Raw genomic sequence first — 23,806 nt, 5'->3', positions numbered from 1 at the left:
GTACTTTTCCTTCTGAACCTTAGAATTAGTAAGGTTCCGAACAATATCTGAACCGACATTTAGCTAAGTACTGCATAGAAGGTTGTCCCAGTTTATTCAATCCAGTTTAGATCTTAACACAAAATAAAAGCGCTTCCATGTCTCCATATTCCAACCTACACTTCCAAGCTTTACTCTCTTCCGCTACTTTGAGTCACTCATCCTCATTTTTTATTTCTTGTGCGTACTTTAAGAAGTATATTAGCATTTTACCTCCTCTTAGCTCTCTCTCCCACCAACATCTGTCTGACGGATATTAAAATTTCCTTTTAATTATCTTCAAATGAAGAAAAAAGGCTCTTCTTCTTATTCCTTTCTCCCATCCACATTTAAGGTATTATTTGAAAAATTTACGAGGAACAAAAACACAAAGAAGAGGAATGACTTGAAGTGTTGACAATGGTGAAAGAAGAAAAATTGTGTGACACTTTATGTGATGCTTAAAGTGATAAAGTTTAAAACTTTTTTTTGTTGTTGCCTCCTTACATGCCCAAATTTATTCCCTGTTGAGTGTAAATAAAGCATTAACATGCGTGCTGTTATGAGTAAACTAAGAAGCTTATGACAATGAAAATGCCTTTTTTTATGGATTTTACACTGGATGTACTTATATGTATGTAAGTCTTGTTAACATGAAGTTTTGGGTAAAATGAAATTTGCTACACATTATAACTGAAAAAAATGAAATCAAGCATGTTTGCTATCAATTTCATATGTTTGTTAAATGATTTATGCAGACGTGTTTGCTGTGCGCAAAAATATATGAGACAATAATTCCATTTCTGCCGCATACATAATCGTTTGACAAGAACTTAATATTTACATTTATGACTTACGGCATTAAAGTTGTGTATTGTGGAAAATAAATTATTTTCTTTTTAATCTTTATGTCAGTTCCTATGGTGATGCATGCGAATGACATTTTAGGGCTGTTTTGTTTTTAAATTTATAAATTTAGGCTGTATGGATTGAAGAAATTAGTTGAAATTTTCCGAGATGACAAAACTTTTGTAACGAACTTTTAAAATTTGAAAGAATTTCTTTTTAAAAAAATTGTTCACTGAACGAAAAGTCGAAAAATTCAGAAATTTGTTAAAAGTTGTGTTAATTAAGTTAAGAAGTGGATAAACAATACTATTTTGTGAACTAATAGCAAAAAGTCAATGACTTAATAGTGCTTTACATAAATTTTTTGGAATTTCACAAGCATTTCATTGAAAATTTATCAAAATTAAGGATAAAATGGATTTTTTACATAAAAAAGTAAGTAAATTAGTATTCTAGTTGTTTTTAACGTTCAGTTTTGCAGAAAAAACAATCTTAAGATGCAATTTAAATCAAGTGATTAAGTAATCATGCTGATATACTCATTAAATGAAGCTTTAGATAAAGATAGCTAAGTACTTGGCATTGAAAAACGATAGTCATCGATTAAGCTAGAATCAATCTTCACCTAAAAGAGTCAGTGGATCCAAATTGATCTATTTGCCTACCAAAGTAGCCAACATTTTGATCAAAACCGCAAAACAGCCTTCAGTCATCCTAAACCAAAATTATTAAACATTTTCAACACTGGATGTTTTGTTTATAAATTAAGCTTTATAAATAAAACAAAAACGCCTTCCAAGAGTGAACACTTCTCAATTTTGTATAAGCACGACGACCAACATCAAAACACTCAAAAGTTGAATGAACTTTTTCTGTTCAAATCTTGTTCAAAAGCTTCATTCTTCATAAAAAATAAACCCTTCAAGTCGAGCTGGATTCTTCTTCACAACTTATGAGACAAAAGAGCATTTCCCCATAATCATAAAAATCTGTGCGCGTTTAAGATGCTTATTTATCATCACAGTGATACGTTTCTTTTTGTTATCTCAGCTTCTGTTACTGCCACCAAAAAAATTGTTGGATTCTTTCTTCACATTCAACATTTGGCAGGATTTTTAATGTGATATGGTTTTTGTGTATGTTTGTAAGGATTTGTTATCAGCAACTGTACGAAAAACTGCGTCAGAACGTAAAGGGGGAGCCTCAATACAATGCGACCAAAAAAAGTTCTAAGCGGGGATTATTGAAATTTTTTCCTACTTCAATTTATTCTTCTTGTGTTTTTCGATTCTACTTCTTGCATCTGATGAATATGTGAGGCTGTTTCAAGAGCACAGAACAGCTTTAAAGTCCTTGTTCTGTGTGTCGTAATGATTTTTGCCTTTTTTCTTTCTTTTTATATTGAATTTTTTTCTCGTTTTATTTTTCACATTATCCACTTTACTTGACGATCGTTCCTCACTCACTCCTGCTTTTCTACATTTACATGCTTTTTTTATACATTCAGCATTAGACCCTTCATACTACACCCCGACATTTATTTTCAAAGCATTTTTTTGCTATGCATAGAGAATTTTTTTGTCAAAGTTTATATTTTGGGGGTGGATTAGTGCGCTGTTTTGGTAGAGGAATGTAAGATGGGGATGATTTAAAGTGAAGGTAAATTTAATAGAGATGAATATTCTGTGAACAATATTTGATGTTGTGACAGAATTCAAAATTTTGAGAAATGATTTGAATTTAAAATTCAAAAAAATATTTGAAAAGAAAAAATAAATTTTTCAATTCGTTTGAAATTTTAAATTTTGTTAAAATTGCTGTTTAAAAATCAAATTAAGTTTTTCATATATCAATTTAAAATTTTAAAAAAATTATTGTAAACTTTAAAATGCATTGAAAATTTGTATTTTTTAAAAGAATTAATGATTTAATTTACTAAAAATTTAAACTTTTCAAATCTTTAAATTTAAAATTTAAATTTTTCATAGCTTACTTTTTGAAAATTTTAAATACAAATATTTGAAGTTAACTTTTAAAATATTTGAATTTCAAAAAAATCTCAAAATGGACAAAGTTTAAATTAAAATTAATAAGAAATTTCAAATCAATTTTTTCTTAAAAACTTTAATTTAAAATTTGAAAATTTCAAATTGAAATCAAATTTAATTTGAAACTCAATTTAAATTAAAATTTAAAACTTAAATAAATTTAATTTTAAAATTTAGTTTCCAGCTCGTTCAAATTCAAAATTTTGAAACACGTTATAAATTGAATACCAATTTTGAAATCATTTAAAAATTCAAATTTTAAAAATCCGGTAAATTTTTGAAAAAAATTTCAACCTTTTAAACTTTTTGATTCAGTTAATTTATCTGCAATTTAAAGTAAAACATGTGAAAAATTTCCATCATTCAAGCCTCTATAACCAGAAAAATTACATTATCCACTCTTTCAACCACATTGATTACGAACCAAGGGACAAATCATAAAATTCTTCTTCATAGCCACCACAAAAATCACGTGTAGCCATGAAATGAAGTCAATGTAATCTCCCTTAACGAGACAATCTAAGGACATAGAAGATTAAGAGACAAATAGACAAGGCCGACACAATAAACCTTCCCAATGGAGAAAATTCGCTAAAAAGAGAGATTTGCAATTTTGTTCTTATTGTTCCTCATCAGCACCGAGGAAATTTTCTTTCTATCATGTTTTTCATCTCTCTTGTTCTTGTCTTTTTTTTCATTTTCATTTTTATTGTTATGAAAATTTATGTAACTGTATGAAAAAAAGATTATGCGTGCACATAGTCAAGGTCGTATCTCGTAATAAATTTCACTTTCTATTTATTTTATATACAGTGTACTTTTTTTTGTATATGAAATGAAATGAAAATGAAAAATTCCACGGTAAATGTGTCTCATTCCGTTAACTATAACTAAGACGGAATGCTCTTGATTGTAGCAGACAAAAGCAGTATAATCAATGAAACGGGTTTTCCGCATCACACAGTGTATATTTACTTATTGAGTAGTTTGCTTGTAAACTTGTTAGATCAAAACAAATTTCACTGATGATTAATGGTAAATTAGCTTTTATTGAGTTTATTATTAAAGATGTTGGGTTGAGGATATGACATATGGGTACTCAGAAAGCACATGGTGTTAAAGAGGCTGTAATCTGACCACAGAATCGATAATCTGGCCAGAGAACCGATAATTCGAACACAGAGTCGATAATCCGACAACATAGTAGATAATCCGACCACAGAGCCGATAATCCGTCCACAATTTCTGGCCTGAGGACGTATTTAATGGAATCTGACATGTGACCATAGTCGCGATGGCCTGGAGCCGGATTTTCGCGCCATGTGCTTTTCGGTAATGAGATTGTAGACTTACTTAAAAATATCATATTGCCAAAAACTTTAACAAATGTAAAACAAAAGAAGTTCTGTGAATGCTTAAAAGGAGTAGCAATTCATTGAATTTGAGATCATAGGTTCAATTCCTAACAAAGTTTCTTCTAAAAAATGTTTTTGTCCTCTTGTAATTTTGAATTTTTTTTTTATAATTATGACAAATTATTTATTTTGCTAAATTTAAATTGAATTGCTAGAAAAAAATAGTAGGAATTGTAAGGTTTTGAAAAATTGAATTCAAAATATCCGTTAAATTTCAATTCAATTCTCGCACTTTTAAATCATCAAAAACTGCGCTTTATAAACTCAATTCACTCTAAAATCCATCAACTTCCTACAATTTCATCCCATCAAGTCAAATATAATAAAAATCCAGTCTATGCATTGCTCGTGTGTACTGAATAACCAATAAATGCGAGTAGTCATAAAATGCATATTAGAAATGCGATATTTTACACCCGGTGATAATTTGCGTACGCTTGAAATTCCAGTTCTTTTTTTGCATATTACACATTGATGGTGTTTTACATGCATTGCATGTATCCATTGGCATTAAATTTGTAGCACTGTATGAAAATCAATCAATTTATGAATATTTGAATTGTATGCAATTTATAATAAAAATTGCTAGTATTTGTGCACTTGATCATGAATGATTTAATTTCCTTTATAATAATGCAAGTGAATATTTTCTTCCGACTTTCATCGATGACGTGATATGCAAAGAGATGAAAAGAAACTTATTATTATTTAGTAAATAATATTGCACGCTATGCTCTCGACATTATCATCATCATCATCACATTTTATAAATGACATTTTCAATTATTTCTTGCTGCAAAGAGAATGGAAAGTTCTAAAATACATCTTTGAGACTGGATTGATAGAATGTTACATTGTGGAATCTTAATAATGACAAAGTCTAATTTAGATTGAATAAGTATGGCGGTTATTTCTGTGGTTTATTCGCTGTTTAGGTTTAGAAAATGGGTTATAAAGCTTAGGATCTGAAACTCAAAGCTGGGACTCTAGGCAATATTACCACTTAACTTCATTGTTTGTAAGTTCATGCTGCATGACTCAGGGTATACATATGCAACTTTACTTAGCCACAATTTGTGAATCGCGAATCAAACAAATCGAGTTGGACTAACCAAAACAGATTGTCTCAAATTGTCTTATTTAGAGTTCGTCAAAAGTTGGATCTGTCTTTAGATAACTGCTGTAAATTTCTAATTCTCAGCACTTTTGCATCGATGGTCACACAGTAATCTCATAGACTCTTTTGGTCTACCTCGAGATCTCTTTCTATCCAGAACAGCGAAAAAGCACCCAAATTCAACTAGACTTTCCTGGGATCGAACCCGGGACCTTTGAGTCAACTGACCGACTTCCTAACCAACTAGACCAATGCCGCTTTTCAGCTGCTCAATTGTTTGTACCGATAATACTATAGGTATCTTTGGATTGGGTGGGTAAGTCATGAATGCATTTACAAGCTCATCATCATGCTGTGTCGCTTAGAATTAAGAAATCAATTAAAATTCTACAAAGTCGAATTCTACTCCTGAATTTCTCTAAAATATTCCCAACAACATCATTCAAACTAAATCAAATCCGAGTCATAAATAAATTAAATAAATGAAGAAAGTTCAAGCGTGAATGATGGAAAAATAAATCACAAAAGATTGTTTCCAATTTGATTAGTAAAATTTAAATCTAATTACGATTAAATTCAATATGTTTGTTTGTTTTGTTTGTGTCAAGATTCACAAGTGGATGGAAGCACAAGAAGTAGAAGATGCTTATGATGAACAAATGTAAAAGTTTTTTTCGTTTTCACAAATAAGAATAAAAACTTGATTTATGAATAGCGCGCGCAACGAAAAGGAAAAATATCAAGAATATGCGAAGGGAATAAGAGGAAGGAAGACGAAAATTTTGAGGCAAGAAGATGAGAATAAAAGTTTTTTTTTGTTAGGCTTTTACATAATACATTCGGTTACATTTAGATCTGCAATGCGACGCTATTTTTCTCTATTTATATATCGTATGAATGGAAAAACAATTTCCGATAATTTTTTTTTTGTCGTATCCCAAAAATTCAATATTTAAGGGCGGCATTGTGTTATTATTTGAGACGAAACGCAAATGAAAAATGCCTTAAAGGCAACAAAAAATTTCAATTTATGTCGAAGCTCGGTTCAATTTAATGCAAGAAGAGAATGAATGAGATGTTGTCCCCCCAAACCCCACAACCATCCCTCCCTAAAGTTATGAAATTTTGGAGAATGAAAAAGTTTTTCTTCAAAAATTTTTTATATTCATTATGAAGACTTTTAATGGAATCAATAGAAGGCAGAAAGTTTGCCTGAAACTTGAATACGGTCTTTATTATTCTTATCATCTTGCCATTGCCTTTTTTTATTAACACTCAACATTCTTTTGCTGAACAAAAATTTATTTTAAATCTTCTTTTTAATAATTTGACGATCAATTTGCACTTAAAAATGAAAATTTCTTCATCCACGTTAAGACCTTCAATTGCCTTTCAATTCAATCATTCTTGTCGATTGTTATTATTATTTCACATCGATGGGAATTTAATATTTAATGTCGAGACGCGACAGGATTGTTATGGTTGAGTTTGACTTTAAGTTGGTGATTAATTTGTAAAGAAAACTTTAGATTTAAGAAGGATTTTTATGAAAATTTTGAGAAAAAAGTCGATAAAGTACTGAAGTGAAGTCAACTTCAACTGACTAGATTTGATTAAAAGCTTGTTAAAAATTCGAACAAATGAATGAAGTTGACTTCCAAATTTAAGTGAAAATTAGCTCAAAATTCAAAATTAGTTTTAAATGAAAGTTTGTTAGAAAATTTTCCAAATTATGCAATGAATTCGTTAAGAATTCAAATAAATTTTTGAAGTTAAACAAAATTTGAATGAAAGTTCTTCAGAAAAAAATCAAAATTATGAAATGAAATTGAATTCAATTTGTCAAATTTGAATTGAACTTTTCTAAAATTCAAAGCGAACTTGAGCCAATCATTAAATATTAATGAAAAATCATCAAAAACTCAATTTAAGCTGGCTTTAATTGACTTATTTTGAACTTAAAATGTCGTTAATATTTTCAAACGAAAACGTGAAGTTGGCTTCAATTGATTAAATTCAAATAAAATTCGTTAACAATATTCTAAATTCAATCAAATTCTTTAATTAAAATCAAAAACTCACTGATTCATAAAAAACTCGAAAGCAATTCTCAAGTCGTCACCTACCAGAAAAAGTCTTTCTAAGACTCTCAAAACTGATTACATAGATTCTAAATTAAAATGTTTTCTTCATTAATTAAGACATCAAGCAGAAAGAGAGAGCTGTAAACTTTTTCCTTTATCGGTCGTGGTTAATTTGGTGACGACGTGATTTTTCACATTCGAGACTTTTTTCTGCTCTCAACAGAAAAGAAGCTTAAAGTCACGTTTTATAATCAATAAGTAAAGTTTTGCAGACACTATTTTGGTGCGACATACTCATAAATATATTTATGAAACAGCCACAAGAATGCTACCAAAAAAAATTGGAAGGTAAATTTATTTAAATAATATTTATCAATGAATAATAATTAATCTTCGTGTTTGTGTGTGTGTGTGTGTGCTGGAGATAAGATACATACATCAAGTTATTCATGAAAATGTTTGTTCTTATTAATGTGTCTAAAATGATTTATTACGGAAGTAGGGATATGACGATTAAGCAATATTAATGTAAACTTTATCATAAAAATGTAAATTTAGGTCGACGTGGGAAGTGCCAAAGTTCAAAAAAGCACCTCAAACCCTCGTAAATAAGACAATATTATGATTATTAAGTTCCAATGTTTAGTTTAGGAATTGCTGAAAGTTCCGAAAATTCTCTATCATTTTCAATATGACGATAAGTACCCAGGGGTGCATTCAAAGGTGAGAAGAGGAACGAGAAGTACCCAGGGGCGTATTCAAAGGGGGAGGGGATGATAAGTGCCCAGGAACATATTCAAGAAGGAAATGGGGTACAATAAGTACCCTGGGGTGTATTCAAGGGGGGAAGTGGGCGATAAGTATCCAGGAGCATATACAAAGGGGAGAGGGGGAGGGGAAGAATCGAGGAAAAAATCCTAAAACCCCTCAAAACTGTACCCCAACCCACTCTGTTGTCACTCTATTTCTGGCTACTTCCCAGATAAGAACAGCTTATAATTTGTTGTAGACTTCATTCATTTATGGCTATATCGTAAAGCTTCACCATTTGGGTACTGTTCAAAGTTTTTCGGCATGTTCTGATCACACCAGCCATTTCCTTTATGTACAAAATAAATATCATCACCGTAATCTTCTTATATTCTTATGGAATCAAAACAAAAGGAAACAAATGAAAATTTTTCCGTCCATAAGATTCAATTGGACTTCTTCTTCATGTGCTGCTGTGCAAAAGAGGCGAAAAATGAGAGAAAAAAACCAAGTTGACAGCTTTCCAACGAAAGCTTTTTTCAGTCCCTTTATATCTAGATCTAAAAGTCCTTTTCATAAATATTATTTTAAGCAGAAAGTAGTCACAAATTCGTATGAATGATTAATAATTCTTCTTTGTGGACCTTTTTTCCAAACCACACGACATAATTTTATATTCTTTAATGTATATATATTTGTATTAAAATTTATAAAATATTTGTTATTCTTAGTAATATAATCATTGGGGAAGAGATGGAAGTCTGTCTGTTGTTTTTATTGATTTTATTGTTTTGGAGAATTTTATGGAAGGAAATTTTCTGAGGAACTGAATTTTACTTTAAATTGCTTAAAAAAATAAATTTTTAAATTTAAATTTTTTTTAAAATTTTAAATTTAAATTTGAAAATTTAAATTTAAAAATTGTAAATTTTAATTTGAAATTTTGAAATTTAAAATTTCAAAATTCAAACTTAATTTGAAAATTTGAAAACTTAAATTTGAAAATTTGAAAATTTAAACTTGAAAATTTGAAAATTTGAAAATTTGAAAACTTAAATTTAAATTTAAAAACTCAAATTTTTGAAATTTAAATTGAAAATTTTGAAATTCAAAATTGAATTTAAAAAAATTTTAACGTTTAAAATTTAATTTTTAAATAAATTTAAACTTAAATGTAAAAATTTAAATTTTTAGAAAATTCAAGATTTGTTTAAAATTTTTAAAATTTAACTATAAAAATTCAAATATTTTATTAAGTTCAAAATTTATTTCAGTCAGAATTTTAACGGATATTTTAAACTTATATAAAGCTAACTTCACTCTGCATCCACAAACTTTTAACAACATAAATTGCATTTATCACAAACTTTATAGACCAAAAGCATATTTTCCCAATTATTTCTAGTTCCTCATATCATACTTAATGAACCATAACTCTAGCACGTTTATCAAGATATATAGCAGTAAACTGTCTATCAAGTGATGCTTAAAAAACAAGAAAATAACTTCTATGGGATGGTAAGAATGTAAAAATAGTTTCCGAACGAACCCAAAAGAACCTCAAATGGATGTGAACAAGTTTTGTAATTCGGATATAGATACATATGGAAGTAAGACAGATTGAGATGGAGTAGCAATAATAAATGACTATAAATATTCCTGTTTAAAAATTGATATGTCAAATGCTCAGATGTACGTTTAGAGTTGGAGCACAAAATATGTCAAATGCAATAAAATGTGCAAAGGGAATTAAGAAGAGGCAACAAAAATGTCAATAAAAGTTTCTCTTCAGTGCTGAATTTGTTATTTTTTACAATTTACTTCTAGTTCAAGCGAATAAAATCCATTTACAACAATTTATTTCTACTGCCTGACAATATTTTTTGAATTTTACATCAATTGTAAGTCATAAAGACACTTTTTAGTGCTAGTTTTTACCATTTTACCACGAAAATTATGTCATTATTGTAAACTTTTATTTCTCATTACTCTTTTGGTTTGGCAAGAAACAGCTACAACTTCGAGGAAGTGAAAGAAAGTATCATTAGTTTGGCAGTATCAGTGCTATTTCATGTTTATTGTAACAATGAAAAATTGCCGCCTTTTCAAAGTTCTTTAGATTCTTTTGTTTCTTTTGAGTGACTTTTTGTGTTTCATTTTTATAAGGATTCATGCTCCTTTATTTGTTTAAATGGTACTTAAAATGTGTATTCTCTTGTTGAGGGATCTGTCTACTATTAGTGAAGCATTGTTCATAGGAAATTTAAATACATTTTCTTGAATTCAGCTCAATTTAGCATATTCAGCGTGAATACAGTTCAATTAAGCTTACTCAGCATGAATTCAGCGGGTTAAACTAAAATGTTTAAGCTCAGATCTGCCGATCCTACTCAATTCAGCTGTTTTGCAAATTCAATTGAATTCAACATATTTAGTAAATTTAGCAAATTTTGCTGAATTCAGCAGATTTCGCAAAATTCAACGAATTCAATAAATTCAGTTAAATTGAACAAATTTGACTCAACTCAGCGGATTTTGCTCAATTTAGTAGATTAAGCAGATCCCACGGATTCAACAAAATTAGCTTTATTTAGCAGATTAAGCTCAATATTGTAAATTCATCTAGTTAAATACTGAGTTTAAACAAATTTGACTAAGTTCTTGAGATTCAGTTTTGAGTTTAATTCAGAATATTTTGCAAATTTAGTCAATTTCGTGATTTCAGCTAATTTTACCAGATTCGGTAAAGTCAGTTCAATTAGGCAAATTTAGTTTAATTCATAGGATCCTGTTCAATTCAGCAAAAGTGACGATTCAGCAAATTCAGCTCAATTTAGCAAATTTTACAGTTTGCGACAATTTCGTGAATTCAGTAAATTCAGCCCAATTTACCAGATTACCAAATTTAGTTGAATTAAACAAAATTAGTTCAATTCAGCGGATCATGTTTAATTCAGCAAAAATTGCAAATTAAGCAGATTCAGCTCAATTCAGCGAATTCAGCTTCATATAACACATTAAATTCAATTCTGCGAATTCTGTTCAATTCAGCTTAATTCAGCAAAATCAAAAGCAACACAACCATCTCAAATTCTTCAATTCTTTCCATACTTCTCACAAAACAATCTTCAATCCAAATGAAATCTCACTTTATTCAAAATTGATACTAATGTCAAATTGAACTTTAATGATATTTTCATCAGAAAATCATATTATATTAACATTAATTTAATCACATCACTTTGATATGTTGCTGATGCTTCATATTCTTAACTTATTAAACGTGATTTATGATAAAAAAAATATCTTTTCATCTCATTGTTGATAAATCAACAAGAGAACAATGAAAAATGAAATAAGAGCAATGTGTGTGTGTAGATGTAGAGGAAGTAGAACAAGATGTGGAAAAATTTCCCATAAACAGATTTAACCACTTACTTTATTACTATCACATGTTTTTCCTTGAATATTATGTATATGGAAAAAGCCACTATATATATTAAGCTTCATAAAGTATATAGAGCTATGATCTCAATGAACATAAGTGAAAAAATCACGACGAGATGGAAGTCGCTTTACGGTCGTTGTATGGAAGTGATATTTATTTTCGGTGAAGTGTAAGAGATGAATGTGTGGGTGGAAAATTCTACCAACTTTTTTTTTGCCGTGTGTATATAGGAACAAGCATGTATAGGAATATAATATAGAAATATAGCACACGTAAAATGACATTTTTGTTTTAACCGCACAATTTCATTCTCTTTTTCCTGACTCTATCTTACATACATAAATTCCCCTTTCCGCCATCTCAACGATTTTTGTCATTATTATCATCGTCATGTGTTAGTTATCAAACCTTTTCTTGATGCTTCCTTGAATGAAAACAATGTAAATGTTGTAAACAAGGAACATGCCTGAGGTGGATTGAAATTATTCGCGCATTTTTTGTGAGATGGATGTAATTTACAGGATGTAATTAGTTTGGAAATTAAAGAAATGTTCAGTGGTTTGGGGATTTAACAGATTTTGAGTACGAAAATTAAAAATTTGAATTAAATATGAATTTAACGGTCGTTTGAAATTTGAATTTGAACTTCAACAGTTGAATTTGAAGTTTTGAGGTCAAATCTGAACCTGAACTTTAAAGGTCAAAATTAAATTTTAAGTCCAAACCTTCAATTTTGAACTCCAACGCACAATTTTGAACTTCAACGGTCAAATTTGAATTTCATTTAGTGAATTTGAACTTTAACTTTAGAATTTCATTTTCAATGATCAAATTTGTACTTAAACTTTAAAGATCAAATTTGAATTCGAACTTCAAAGTTAAAATTTGAAATTCAACGGTAAAATTTGAACTTGAACATCAACAACTAAGTTCGAATTTGTACTTTCATGGTCAAATTTGTAGTTAAATTTTTAAAAATTTGAACTTCAACGGTCAAATTTCAAATTCAACTTCAGCGATCAACTGTTGAATTTGACCTTCAACGGTAAAATTTTAATTTGAACTTCAACGTTTATTCTTCCTAATTTATAAAGTCAAACTGATTGAAAATAGTCACATTTCTTAAACTCAACTGCTTATTACATTGAAAATTTTCATAAAATGAGAAAGATGTAATGTCAAGCTTCCCGTTTTGCTGTTTACTACAAAATTCTATACACATATTGTGGAAAAGACTAAGAAACAAAACTGCCAAAAGCTCCACCACCCAAAAAATATTTTGTTTCTTCGTTGTAACATTGCAAGTCGATTTATCTCAAGTGAATACACTTGCGGATTGACAATATGCATGCGTAATGCTATAGACTATAGATCTATATTGAAGTATCAAGAATTGCGTCAATTTTTAAGCTTTTTAGATGGAAGCCCAAAGTATATTATTACAGTATAATTTATGAAAAATATTGGGTATATGGTGTGATACATGATGACGTGAATGAGCTTATAATGAAATTTTTGTCATACAATAGAGGATTAAGTATCTACGATACACAAAAATGTCATTTCACATATTATGACGACGAGAAAAAGATTGCGTAGGCATTTTAAGATTTGCATTGTCATATAACGGCTATATTGGCACATTTATATTAATCCGTGTCCAGCAGTTGTTTGAATTACGGAAGGTATTTATAGCACATATTTTTGGAATTTCATGAATGAATGAGTAAGGGTTGTGAGTTGGTTTGGTGTGATTAAGCATGAAATTTAGTATGACTAATTTGAATTTTTGAAAACCGTTAAAAATTTAAATATTATGAAACTGTTAAAAATTTCAAAAAGCTTTAAATTTTGAATAATTTGAATTCTTGAACATTACAAAACCATTGTTAAATTTTTCAAAAGAATATGAAAATTTTGAAATTTAAAAAACCGTTACAAATTCAAATATTTTAAATATTTAACATTCTTTCAAAAAAACCTTGAAATTATGAATTTTTGAATACCAATAAATATTTGATCAAACCGTTGAAATTTTCAAAAAAATATCATTGAAATTTTAAATTTCAAAAAACCGTTAATTTAAAGAACAAAAATTTTGAACTCAAATAAGCTTTTTTATCAAAAATTCAACAATAACTCCATCGATATCACAATCACACGTTCTCATTGCTTGCTCCGGATTTATTTTCGGTCAATATTTGTTTATAAAATATATTTTTTCCCGTATTTATTTCTGTTGTTTCATTCACGAAAATGAAATTTTTGTTTCCTCTGAATTGTTAAATTGACTGCGAACATAAAACAAAAACAAAAGTTTGATCCATTTTTCAGCACCAATGCAGACCAAGATATATCATCACATGATTTATTTCGCTTCAGATAATACGAGTCCGTTTTTATTATTATCACAATTTTTTTGCGTTGAGTTCAAAATCGATATTTTCGTTAATGTATCGACTATAATAAAATATGAAATTCACAGCACATAGATTTCCGTTATACAAAGTATTTTATCTATTAGCAAACACAATAAAAAAGCATTTTTATTTCGCATTCACTTTCCTTCTTGTTGCATATATGTAGAGATATGCTGAATATGAATAATAAAAAAAAATATGAAATATTGCGAAAAAGAGCATAAAAGACATTGCTTTTGGCATCACTATAATTATGGAGCGGCATTATATGAGCACGTAATTAATCATATTTGAATCTCTACAATTAGTTTTGTTAATCTCGTTCATGGAATCGGAGGTCTGTAATTATTTGAGTAATTTTTTGATGTTTTTTCCGCGAATTAAAGAGACAATTGATGAGAATTTGGGGTAAATTGAGCATAAAATTTGGATTTTAACAAGTATGAAAAAAATTTGCAATTTTAACGGTTCGATAATTTTTAAAATTTGTGAACTTGATGATCTTCAAATTACACAAGATAATCAAATTGTAATTTTAACGGTTCGATAGTTTTTAAAATTTGTCGATTTTTGTTGATTAGCAAAGCTTACTTCTTGTTAAACAAGAGAATAAATTTGTAATTTTAACGGTTTGACAATTTTCAAAAATTGTCAATTTAGATGAACGAAGCTAATTTGAGCTATTTAAAAACAATAAATTTCTCAACGGAAGATTTTTGAATTTCAAAATTTTTAAAAACGTAGTCAACTTCAAGATGGACAAATTCAGTGTTTTGAAAAGTTTTCAATATTAAAATTGAGATTTTGAAGTGTTGTAATCAGTTTAAAGTAGTAAATCTGAATTTATATCATAAATTGATCTCTCTTATCCCAGAATTCTTATCGAATTTACAACATTCTCGTGCTTTTACAGCTGTTAATCCAAATCTTTGTATTACACGCAACATCACTGCTTCATTAATTTCACATTATTTCTTCATTCATGTCAAATTAAAAATTTAATTCAATTTTTACTTACATTAAGCATAAAGTAGCATAAATCCTTTAAAATTCAATATTCTCGATATTAAAATGTTTTCATTTTTATCAAATTTATGTATTTTTTCAACTTTTTTTTTATGACTCGTTTGTGATAATAATGAAATGAGAAAGACGACGAGATGTTAAATGAAGACGTAAATGCACACAAAAAATATAAAAATGAATATCGAGAGCAAATAAACTTCACTCAAAATTTCTTTTCAGCACATCCACAAAAAAAAAAATGTTTTGCATAGATAGATGTATATATACAATATTTTTTTTATCATCAGTTGCAAGGCATCCTTGCTGCTTTATATAATTTTATGATTCTCACTTTTATGCTGACTGAGTCACACAAGAATTTATTTATTTTCACTGCTTTTTGTTATCTATGAAACTTTTTATTTTATTCGTGGTTGTTTAATAATGTACGTTTTAAGGTGCATCAGACTAGGGAAAATTGATGGACTTAAATTTGAAGAGGAACTGTGATTTAAAATGAATTTTTGTTTAATATTAGAGCAATTTGTGATTTTTACACTAAGAACGATTCGACTCTGGTCATTAAAGGAAGTACTAACTTGAATTCAACTGAGAATTAGGCAAATGAGACTTATTTTATAAAAATTTAATAAAATTCTATTTAAAAATAAACGGAATTCAATGAAATGTAAATTTTTGTTGAATTCAGCTAAATAAAAATTTTGGTAAATTCATCTGAATTTAAATTTGGCTGAACTCAGCTAAACAAAGCAGAAATTCTACAGAATTCAGCACAATGATGCTAAAGTTTAGCTGATTCAGATCGCAAAAAAACTTAATTCAGCAAAATAAAACAAAATTCAACTAAATTAAATGAAAAGAAGAATTATTCCAAAAATAAAATAAAATGTATGTTGAATTTTGCTAAGTTAAGCTGAAATTCGTCTGAATTCAGCCAAATAAAGCTTAAAATTCGCTGTATTCATCAAAATTTAGTTGAATGTCAACGAAATTCAACAATACTAAGTGAAATAATTCATCAAATTCAGAAAAGTTCTTGAACTCTACAGAATTCAGAGAAATTAAGCCTAGTTTCTTAAGAATTACGAATAAGTGAATTAAGTTTTCTACTGAATTCAGTGTAATTGAGTAAAAATTCTGCTGAATTGAGCAATATTAAGAAGAAAGTGTGCTAAATTCAACAAGAAAAGGAAGTAAGAATTCAGCAAAATGAAACTCTTCAGATTTTGCAAAGTTAAGCCTTAATAAAATTAAGTAAATTCAATAAACTAAATTAGTCATCTAATCACTAGTTTCAGCCTCTTTGAATTATTATTATTTTCACTAAACTTGTTAAACTTTTGTTTCAAATTCTAAATTTGTATTGTTTTTATTTTTAAAAATTTTAAAACATTAACATTATCACAACATTATCATCCATTAAAGTCACATTATTCGATAATTTGATATATTTTCAATTGTTTATGTTTTCATGCACTTTCAACACAAATTATTTACAAATTATGAATTCACATCAATCTTTAATTCACAAATTCTTCTTCATATCACTTCACTCAAATCACAGAACATTTCATTCATTCAAAAAAGTCCATCAAACGTCCCACAGCTGATATACCTTGATATGTTCATAAATAATAAGAAAATTCCCCACAAAAATATATAAAATGAGATTTTTCTTTCAAAAAGTATTGCAATTTGAACGATAAATGCTTTTATTTTTTTTTATCTCCACAAATTTTTCCATTCGCGACTGAATAATTCTTTTATGATTTTACATAATAATTCAACTATCACTTTCTTTCCAACTCTTTATTCATTACTTCTTTTCTTCTCTTTTACTGCTGTTGACTTCTTTTGTTGATAAAGCTTTTAAAAAAAATCTTTCATTAACTCTTTTTTTTTGCGAAAATCCGAGATGATTTTGAGTCATGAGGAAATAGAAAGTCACTAATTTTTTTTTTGGCAAAAAAAACAGACAAAATGAGATCAATGGTCGGTGAATTAATTGAATTAAGTGATTTCATGTCAATTATTGTACGAAATGGATTATTTCATGTCAATTCTACATCCACAAAGATTCTCATCGTGTCTTTTTTCCAAAATAAACTTCAAAGTCATCCGCAGTAAAAGAAAATAAAGAAAAAAATTTTCAATTTTCATCAAATCTGCAGGAAAAAATTACCTGAGAGTTGTTTCACTTTGAACGTTTGAATCGCGACTGCTATTGTGATTCTGTGAAGCAACTGTAGCGATTGCCTTTGAATTCAATGATGATACATTGTTGGATGTTTTTGTATTGTTTGAATTTAATGATGAAACATTCGATTTATGTTTTGATGATGTTTCATCATTTTTGTTTGTTTTCTTTTGCTTGTTTTCATTAATAAACACGCTGTCATCATCACTATCAATTACGACATCAACATTGGTTGTAGTGTTTTTATTATTGTTTTTTATCACTGCCGGTTCAATGTTTTTTGTATCAGCTTTCGTTAAAACATCAACTTTTTGAGCTTGTTGTGATGCTGCATTTTGTGCTTTTAATGGGCTTTTATATGGTGAGTTATTTTTTGACGAAGAAACAACATTTATCGTTTCCATAGGTAGTTGTGACTTTTTACCCTCATTAACTTTTATCTCGATTTGCTGTTGTTTCTCCTGTTGGAAATTAAATTAAAGAATATTAAAATTTGATCTTATCATTATTCTTTTAACATTAAAATGGCTTGGTTTTGACTCTGTTCTTGTCTAATTTGTCTATTCTTTGTGTATTTTTTGATTCATTTGAGATTATACGAACTAGACAAAGAAGAAATGCCTTATAATATGTACAAAATAAAGAACAATAAATTTAACTTTAATTTGACACGGAGAGAGTTCTGTTTTGGTTTGAAAGCTTTCTTCCATCAAGTCATTATATTGTTGTGATTTTAAAAATCTTAAAACATCTGCATAAATATGATAATTAATGGCTTTTGTTGAGCTTTTGTATTTCAGTACAAATTGTAAACAACTTTTTGCGGGAAAATTTCATGACTCTTAAGAATGTTAAAAAGTTTGAATTCCAGAAAGCCGTTATATGATTAATGTTTCAATATGCATAAATGTGTGGCATGAATTGAATTTATCGATCATTTCTGTGTATTTCGAGTAAAAGTGATTTGTTTTGTTGGAATAGGAAGTTGACTTTGATCCTACTGGATCTTGTTTTGTAGATTGAATGTGATTTGGATCCTGCTGAATCTTTTTTTGTTTGTCAAGGAAGTGACTTGCATCTTGTTGCATCTTATTTTGTAGATCAAGGAAGTGATTTGGATTCTATTGGATCTTGGTTTGTAAGTCGGGGAAGTGACTTGGATCCTACTGAATCTTGCTTTGTTAGTCTGGAAAGTAACATGGATCCTACTAGATCTTGTATTGTTGGTCGAAGAAGTGATTTGGAATATAAAACTATCCAGAATTTTCTCAAGAGATTCACTATTTTAATCACCAAAACATTTATAATAACCATTCCTACCATCCAGAGACTCCTACCTTTTTATATCATCAACATTTATTATGTGTTACTTAAAATCTGTTACTAACTTGTTCATACTCTATGAATAATTTAAGAAAAGGAAACATAATGTATGATTGCTGTATTGTGCTTCCTTTTCTGCTATAATAATAATAAAGTTGTTTAAAATTGTACAGAATTTGATAAGAACTTTGTAATTATTTTGAGGAGGTTCGCATTGATGCTTAAATTAAATGAGACGGTTGTAAGGGAAATTTCTTAATTTAAATTCTAAACTTTTGTACGTCTTCCTACACGAGCTTTTTGACTGTAAAGGAGCTTACTTTAATAAAATCCATAGCTATATGCTGATATTGAAGCTTTAAACTTTTACTTTAATGTGTTGAAATTTAAGACGAATTGATAAAGTTTTTATCGTATATTTATTGGAGCTGATTATTGAAGTATTCTCTGGGATTAATTGCTTTAAAGCATCTCGATTACAATTTTTTTCATCTCTACCCTTAAGAATGTAAATACTTTGTAACAAGGATTTATTTGAAAATAATTGATATAAATGAAATGTTTCTCATAGAATGCGAGAAGTTATTTCTCATTACAGCTTGAAGCTATCCGCTCGAGTTTATTTGTAAATGGGAAAAAATATTTAGTTTCATTAAGTTCCATGACAACATGTCGGCTTGATTGTCATGAGGTGTTATGTTGAATTTTTAGTTTTAATTGTTTAATTTTAAGTGTTTTTTGAGAATTTGGTCATGTTAAAGGGTGAGTTCTGAAGCTATTTTACATTATTTCAGATTTCTTGCCAGTTCCGAATGATTTTAGGGGAACTTATGATGACAAATGATGAGTTGTGACTTCGTGTCTTCTCAAATAAGCAATCCGAACGTTCAATTATTTGTATTTCTAGTTCTAAGCATGTCAAATCACATCTAGACGTTATTAGCCGTCGTTCTGTCTAGATCAGTGTTGTCCAAACTTCTTTGAGAACAATGGTAAGCTTGATGTAACACGAATTATGACTGAATAAAGTCAACTAATCAAAGGTCTATGTACGGTGAATTCATAATCAATTACTAACCACGAACTAACCATAAAGCTCCTCTAGATCTAAACATCTAAAGCAATTTAATAAGTTCTTAATGAGATTCCTTACAAAATTTCACGAATCCTATCAAATTTTTCCTATTAAGTTTCTTATTTATCTTTTCAACTTCCTTTTATTTTTTTCCATTTTATGTTCAGTTCAGTTGATAGATCAAACACAAAGTACTTTTCAATTCCAAACATCTTTAAACGATTATTTATTAGCATATTACATTACGAGATAAAAGATATCTCAAATAAAATAAAGCAATTGATTGAAAAGCTCTTGAAAAATATATTTTCTTTATTTTCTCTTTCTTAAGTTTGTTGATTGTTCAATTTATAGAAAGGAAGAAGAGTCAGTGAGGAAAGGATAAAGTGGAACTTCCGAGAATAGACTATTGACCAATTATTATGGAATTTAAACTTTTTACCGTTCTGGATTTACACTTTTATCTTTGGTATAGATAGTGACTGAAGCAACGAGTAACATTCAGAATTATGGATTTCGAATGACGCAAGTCGGATCTTATCTGGATCCGGCATCAAATCAGAGTTAAACTGATCTGACCACACCAACCTCTGGTCGGACTTTTGATTAATTAACCAATTTGTGCTTTTCTGATACGGTTAAGTACCTAAAGTTATCAGATCCTATTTCGAGCTGTAAAGCATTTATGCCAGATCTTGTCGAAGTCAAGTCAACTTTTCCATCCAATTTCCAATTTTACTTCGAGTTATGCTTTGATTAAATTGATACAAATCGATTTCTTAGTAAAATACTATCTTTGATGCTCGTGGCCTGACTAGATACCCCAAACAGCACTTTCAAGGCTTACCGTCAACTCGTTGACAAAATAGTACCATAGAGACTACAGTGTGCTATCCCGTAGGGTTTCCCGGAGTATGATTCTCGACAAAATCTCGAGCATGAGACTGCGATTATCAAAGAACTCTCACCATTGACAACCCTTACTGCTCGGATACTGAATTTGAAACTGACGGCACTTTCAAGGCTTACCGTCATCGTGTCGACAAAGTAGTATCATAGAGACTACAATGTGCTGTTCCGTAGGGTTTCCCGGAGTTTCATTCTCAACAAACTCTTGAGCATGAGACCGAAACTGTCAAAGTAGTCAACCCTTACTGCTCGGATACTTAAATAGCAACAGGAATTGAAACTTCATTTTTTAAAAATAAATATGTAAATATCATCAAATGCGTAGGCTTGGCGTAGGCCAATTTTCACAATAACAAGCTCACTCCAGGTGCTCTGCATTATCATATTTCACTCATATACACAATTCCTACGGGATCGATCAGACGAACTTATTTTTCTTGCCTTTCTACGTCATAATTGCTAATGATCTAACATATTTTTCATAAGCATTCCGACCACGCACATCCAAAATGAAAAGAATCAAGCACAAATAATAATTATTCATCCGAATATCATTCCCACTTCCTCACAATTCAGAACATAAATTTTTGAGTAAATTAAGATGAATAAATAAAAGCAATTATTCAAGTGTGGCTTGATATTCGTTTATGCTGTGTACAATACGGAATATAATAATGAAAAGAGACGCAGCGACGCGCACAAGAGAAAAATTGAAATCGAGAAAAAAAAATCGTTTGGATTTAAAAGCATCCTTAAGTAGGCAGCAGGTGTGAAAAGAAGAAGCATAAAATATCAAGCGCAACAGTATTTTTTTCGGCATTTTTCTTTTGTTTTCTCTTTTTTTCATCGCCAATAAATTGTTCTTCCTTGTCAGCCACACGCTTCCATTTTTCTCCATCCACAATCGTCGTCTTAAATACAAATAAATGCCAAGATCATTACGTATGTATAAGTGTCTAAGATTTCTACAATTTTTGAGCGAGAATTTATCTCTCATGGCATTTATCTCATCATGATGAGCAGTTCCATGAAAAAACTTTTCTTTAACCTTCATCTGATTTTAAATCTGATTTCAATCTTCTTTTCCTCATTTATAATCTATTGTTCTGAGAAATATGTCGTATTTAATTTGTGAAATGGAAGGAATCAGATGCGTGAATAGGGGGATGGAAGTGATATAAGATGCTTTTAGGTGAGTTAAGCTTCACATTAGAAGTAAATATGTTTCTGCGAACATTTTATGGGTATTTGATTTGATCCACAATTATCTGGATTTGAGATTTGAAATTGGTTCAATTTTGCTGCATCGATTTTGCCCCAACCAAGTTTTTGAGTACATTGTATAAAGAAGGTTAATAATCTGACATGCCACTGAATTTGACTCGAATTCGGTCTGTTCTTTGAGCCAGTTCCTCACCTAAACCTTCATTTACATACCCATACCCAAGGTATACACCTAACCTTGCTCCTGCTCTAAGGCATGCATCAAGTGTCGATGTAGCGCAACTTTGTGGTAAGCCAAGACCGACATCATACATGGTATGCGGTTTATGGCATTTCTTGCCACGGTACACAGATTACCACTGATATGGGTGTGGGTGAATACCGAGAAAATAACCTCTGCAATACATCGGGTCCATTCTGATATTCATCAGATTTGTGCCAGATTTTGCATTAATGAAATTTTCGAATATTTTATCATTTAGTATTGAAAATTTCAATCTGATTGTCCAAATAAGTAGGCAAAGAGCATTAAGCTCCTAATTTCACTCCTGGATAGTTCCCACACTCGTGTATATTTAATTAACGAAAATTGAAAAGGATACAATTAAATAAATTTCAATTAGTAACAATCAAGAAATATCTCGGTATGAATAAATAACAAAATTTTCTTTTATAACCACTAATTTATCCTTTTGTTACGATTTCAGATGATTATAAAACTTTGCCTTGAATACCTTCTTCAGGTTTGGATTTATTGGGATAATCCATCATTTCTCATTAATTTAAAAAAACTTGAAATATTGTTAAGATTTTGTTTAGAAATTTATACATTTTTTTCTTCTAAAGACTTTTTGTACCTTTTGTTTTTAAAAGTTTTTGAAGGAAAAGAGGGCTTGACGTCATTAATAGATTATTTAAAAGTATTTAAAAGTCAAGATGGAAAGAAATGTTTTTGTTTAGGAAAATTAGAATGAATGTTGAAAACAAAAATTATTTACAACTTAGCTGAATTCAGCAGATTTTTTTGAAGATGGCTGAATTTAACCGGTTTTTTTAAATTTGCTGAATTAAGCAGTTTTTTTGAAGTTCAGTAAATTTTTCCAACTTAATCTAAATTTAGCAAAACTTTAAAATTCAGCAATTTTTAAAGTTTACTTGAATTTGGGAACTTTGATAAATACAATTGAATTCAGCAGAATCTTGTAATTCAGCAAAATTTTGCGGCCTGTTTCACTAAAGTAGATTATAATCAATTTCGATTTGAACACTTCAGTTTTTTGAAAATTTCTAATATCTAATATGAGGTTCAACAAATTCTTTTGATTTTTATAATTGGGCTTAATTCAGCAAATTTTTGTAATTCAGCCAAAATTCAGGAGATTTTTTAAAATTTAGCTGAATTCAGCGACCAATATAGTTCAGCTGAACTCAGCTGGTTTGTAGATTCAATTGAATTTAGCAGAATTTCGTTAACTCAACCTTATTAAAACAGATTTTTTAAAATTCAGCTAAATTTAGCAAGATTTTTTAACAATATAGTTCAGCATCAATTCAGCACCCTTTTCAATTTTAAATTCTTGATTCTAAATCACTAAATCTAATTGTAACTTCCTCACAGATTGTCTCAAAACTTTAATTGATCTTCATGACTTTCTCAATCTCATTATTTTGTTGTCTAATTAAATTTTAATCAATTCCAGTCCAATTATTATCTCGCATCAATTCAATTATCATTTGTTTCTTCGCAAATTTCTAATATTGAATTAACTTTTTCACCTGCAAGCGGCTAATGTCATTAAAATTAACTTAACTAATTAAAATCAATTCAAACTTTTTCTATACGTAAATATCTTAAGGACTTTAATTCAATTCGATTTTTTGACTTTCTTTTGTTATTCTTGTC

At 29.2% G+C, this 23,806-nt stretch overlaps 1 protein-coding gene across 2 annotated transcripts in view; it reads right to left on the bottom strand.

Moving 5' to 3' along the window:
* The window catches only part of RhoGEF3 (Rho guanine nucleotide exchange factor 3), a 191,979-nt gene that overhangs the window by 120,742 nt on the left and 47,431 nt on the right, over positions 1 to 23,806 (bottom strand). For both annotated transcript variants that reach the window (XM_070642999.1, XM_070643000.1), the window contains exon 4: positions 17,358 to 17,833. In XM_070642999.1, the coding sequence (XP_070499100.1) occupies positions 17,358 to 17,833 (476 nt within the window). The remainder of the gene's footprint in view (positions 1 to 17,357; positions 17,834 to 23,806) is intronic.

This window comes from Chironomus tepperi, unplaced genomic scaffold (assembly GCF_022539635.2).
Source record: "Chironomus tepperi strain 1889 unplaced genomic scaffold, CSIRO-AGI_Ctep_v1 contig_309, whole genome shotgun sequence".
Lineage (NCBI taxonomy): Eukaryota > Metazoa > Arthropoda > Insecta > Diptera > Chironomidae > Chironomus > Chironomus tepperi.
The sequence above is the reverse complement of the archived record's forward strand: the minus strand, read 5'-3'. Positions and strand labels throughout refer to the sequence as shown.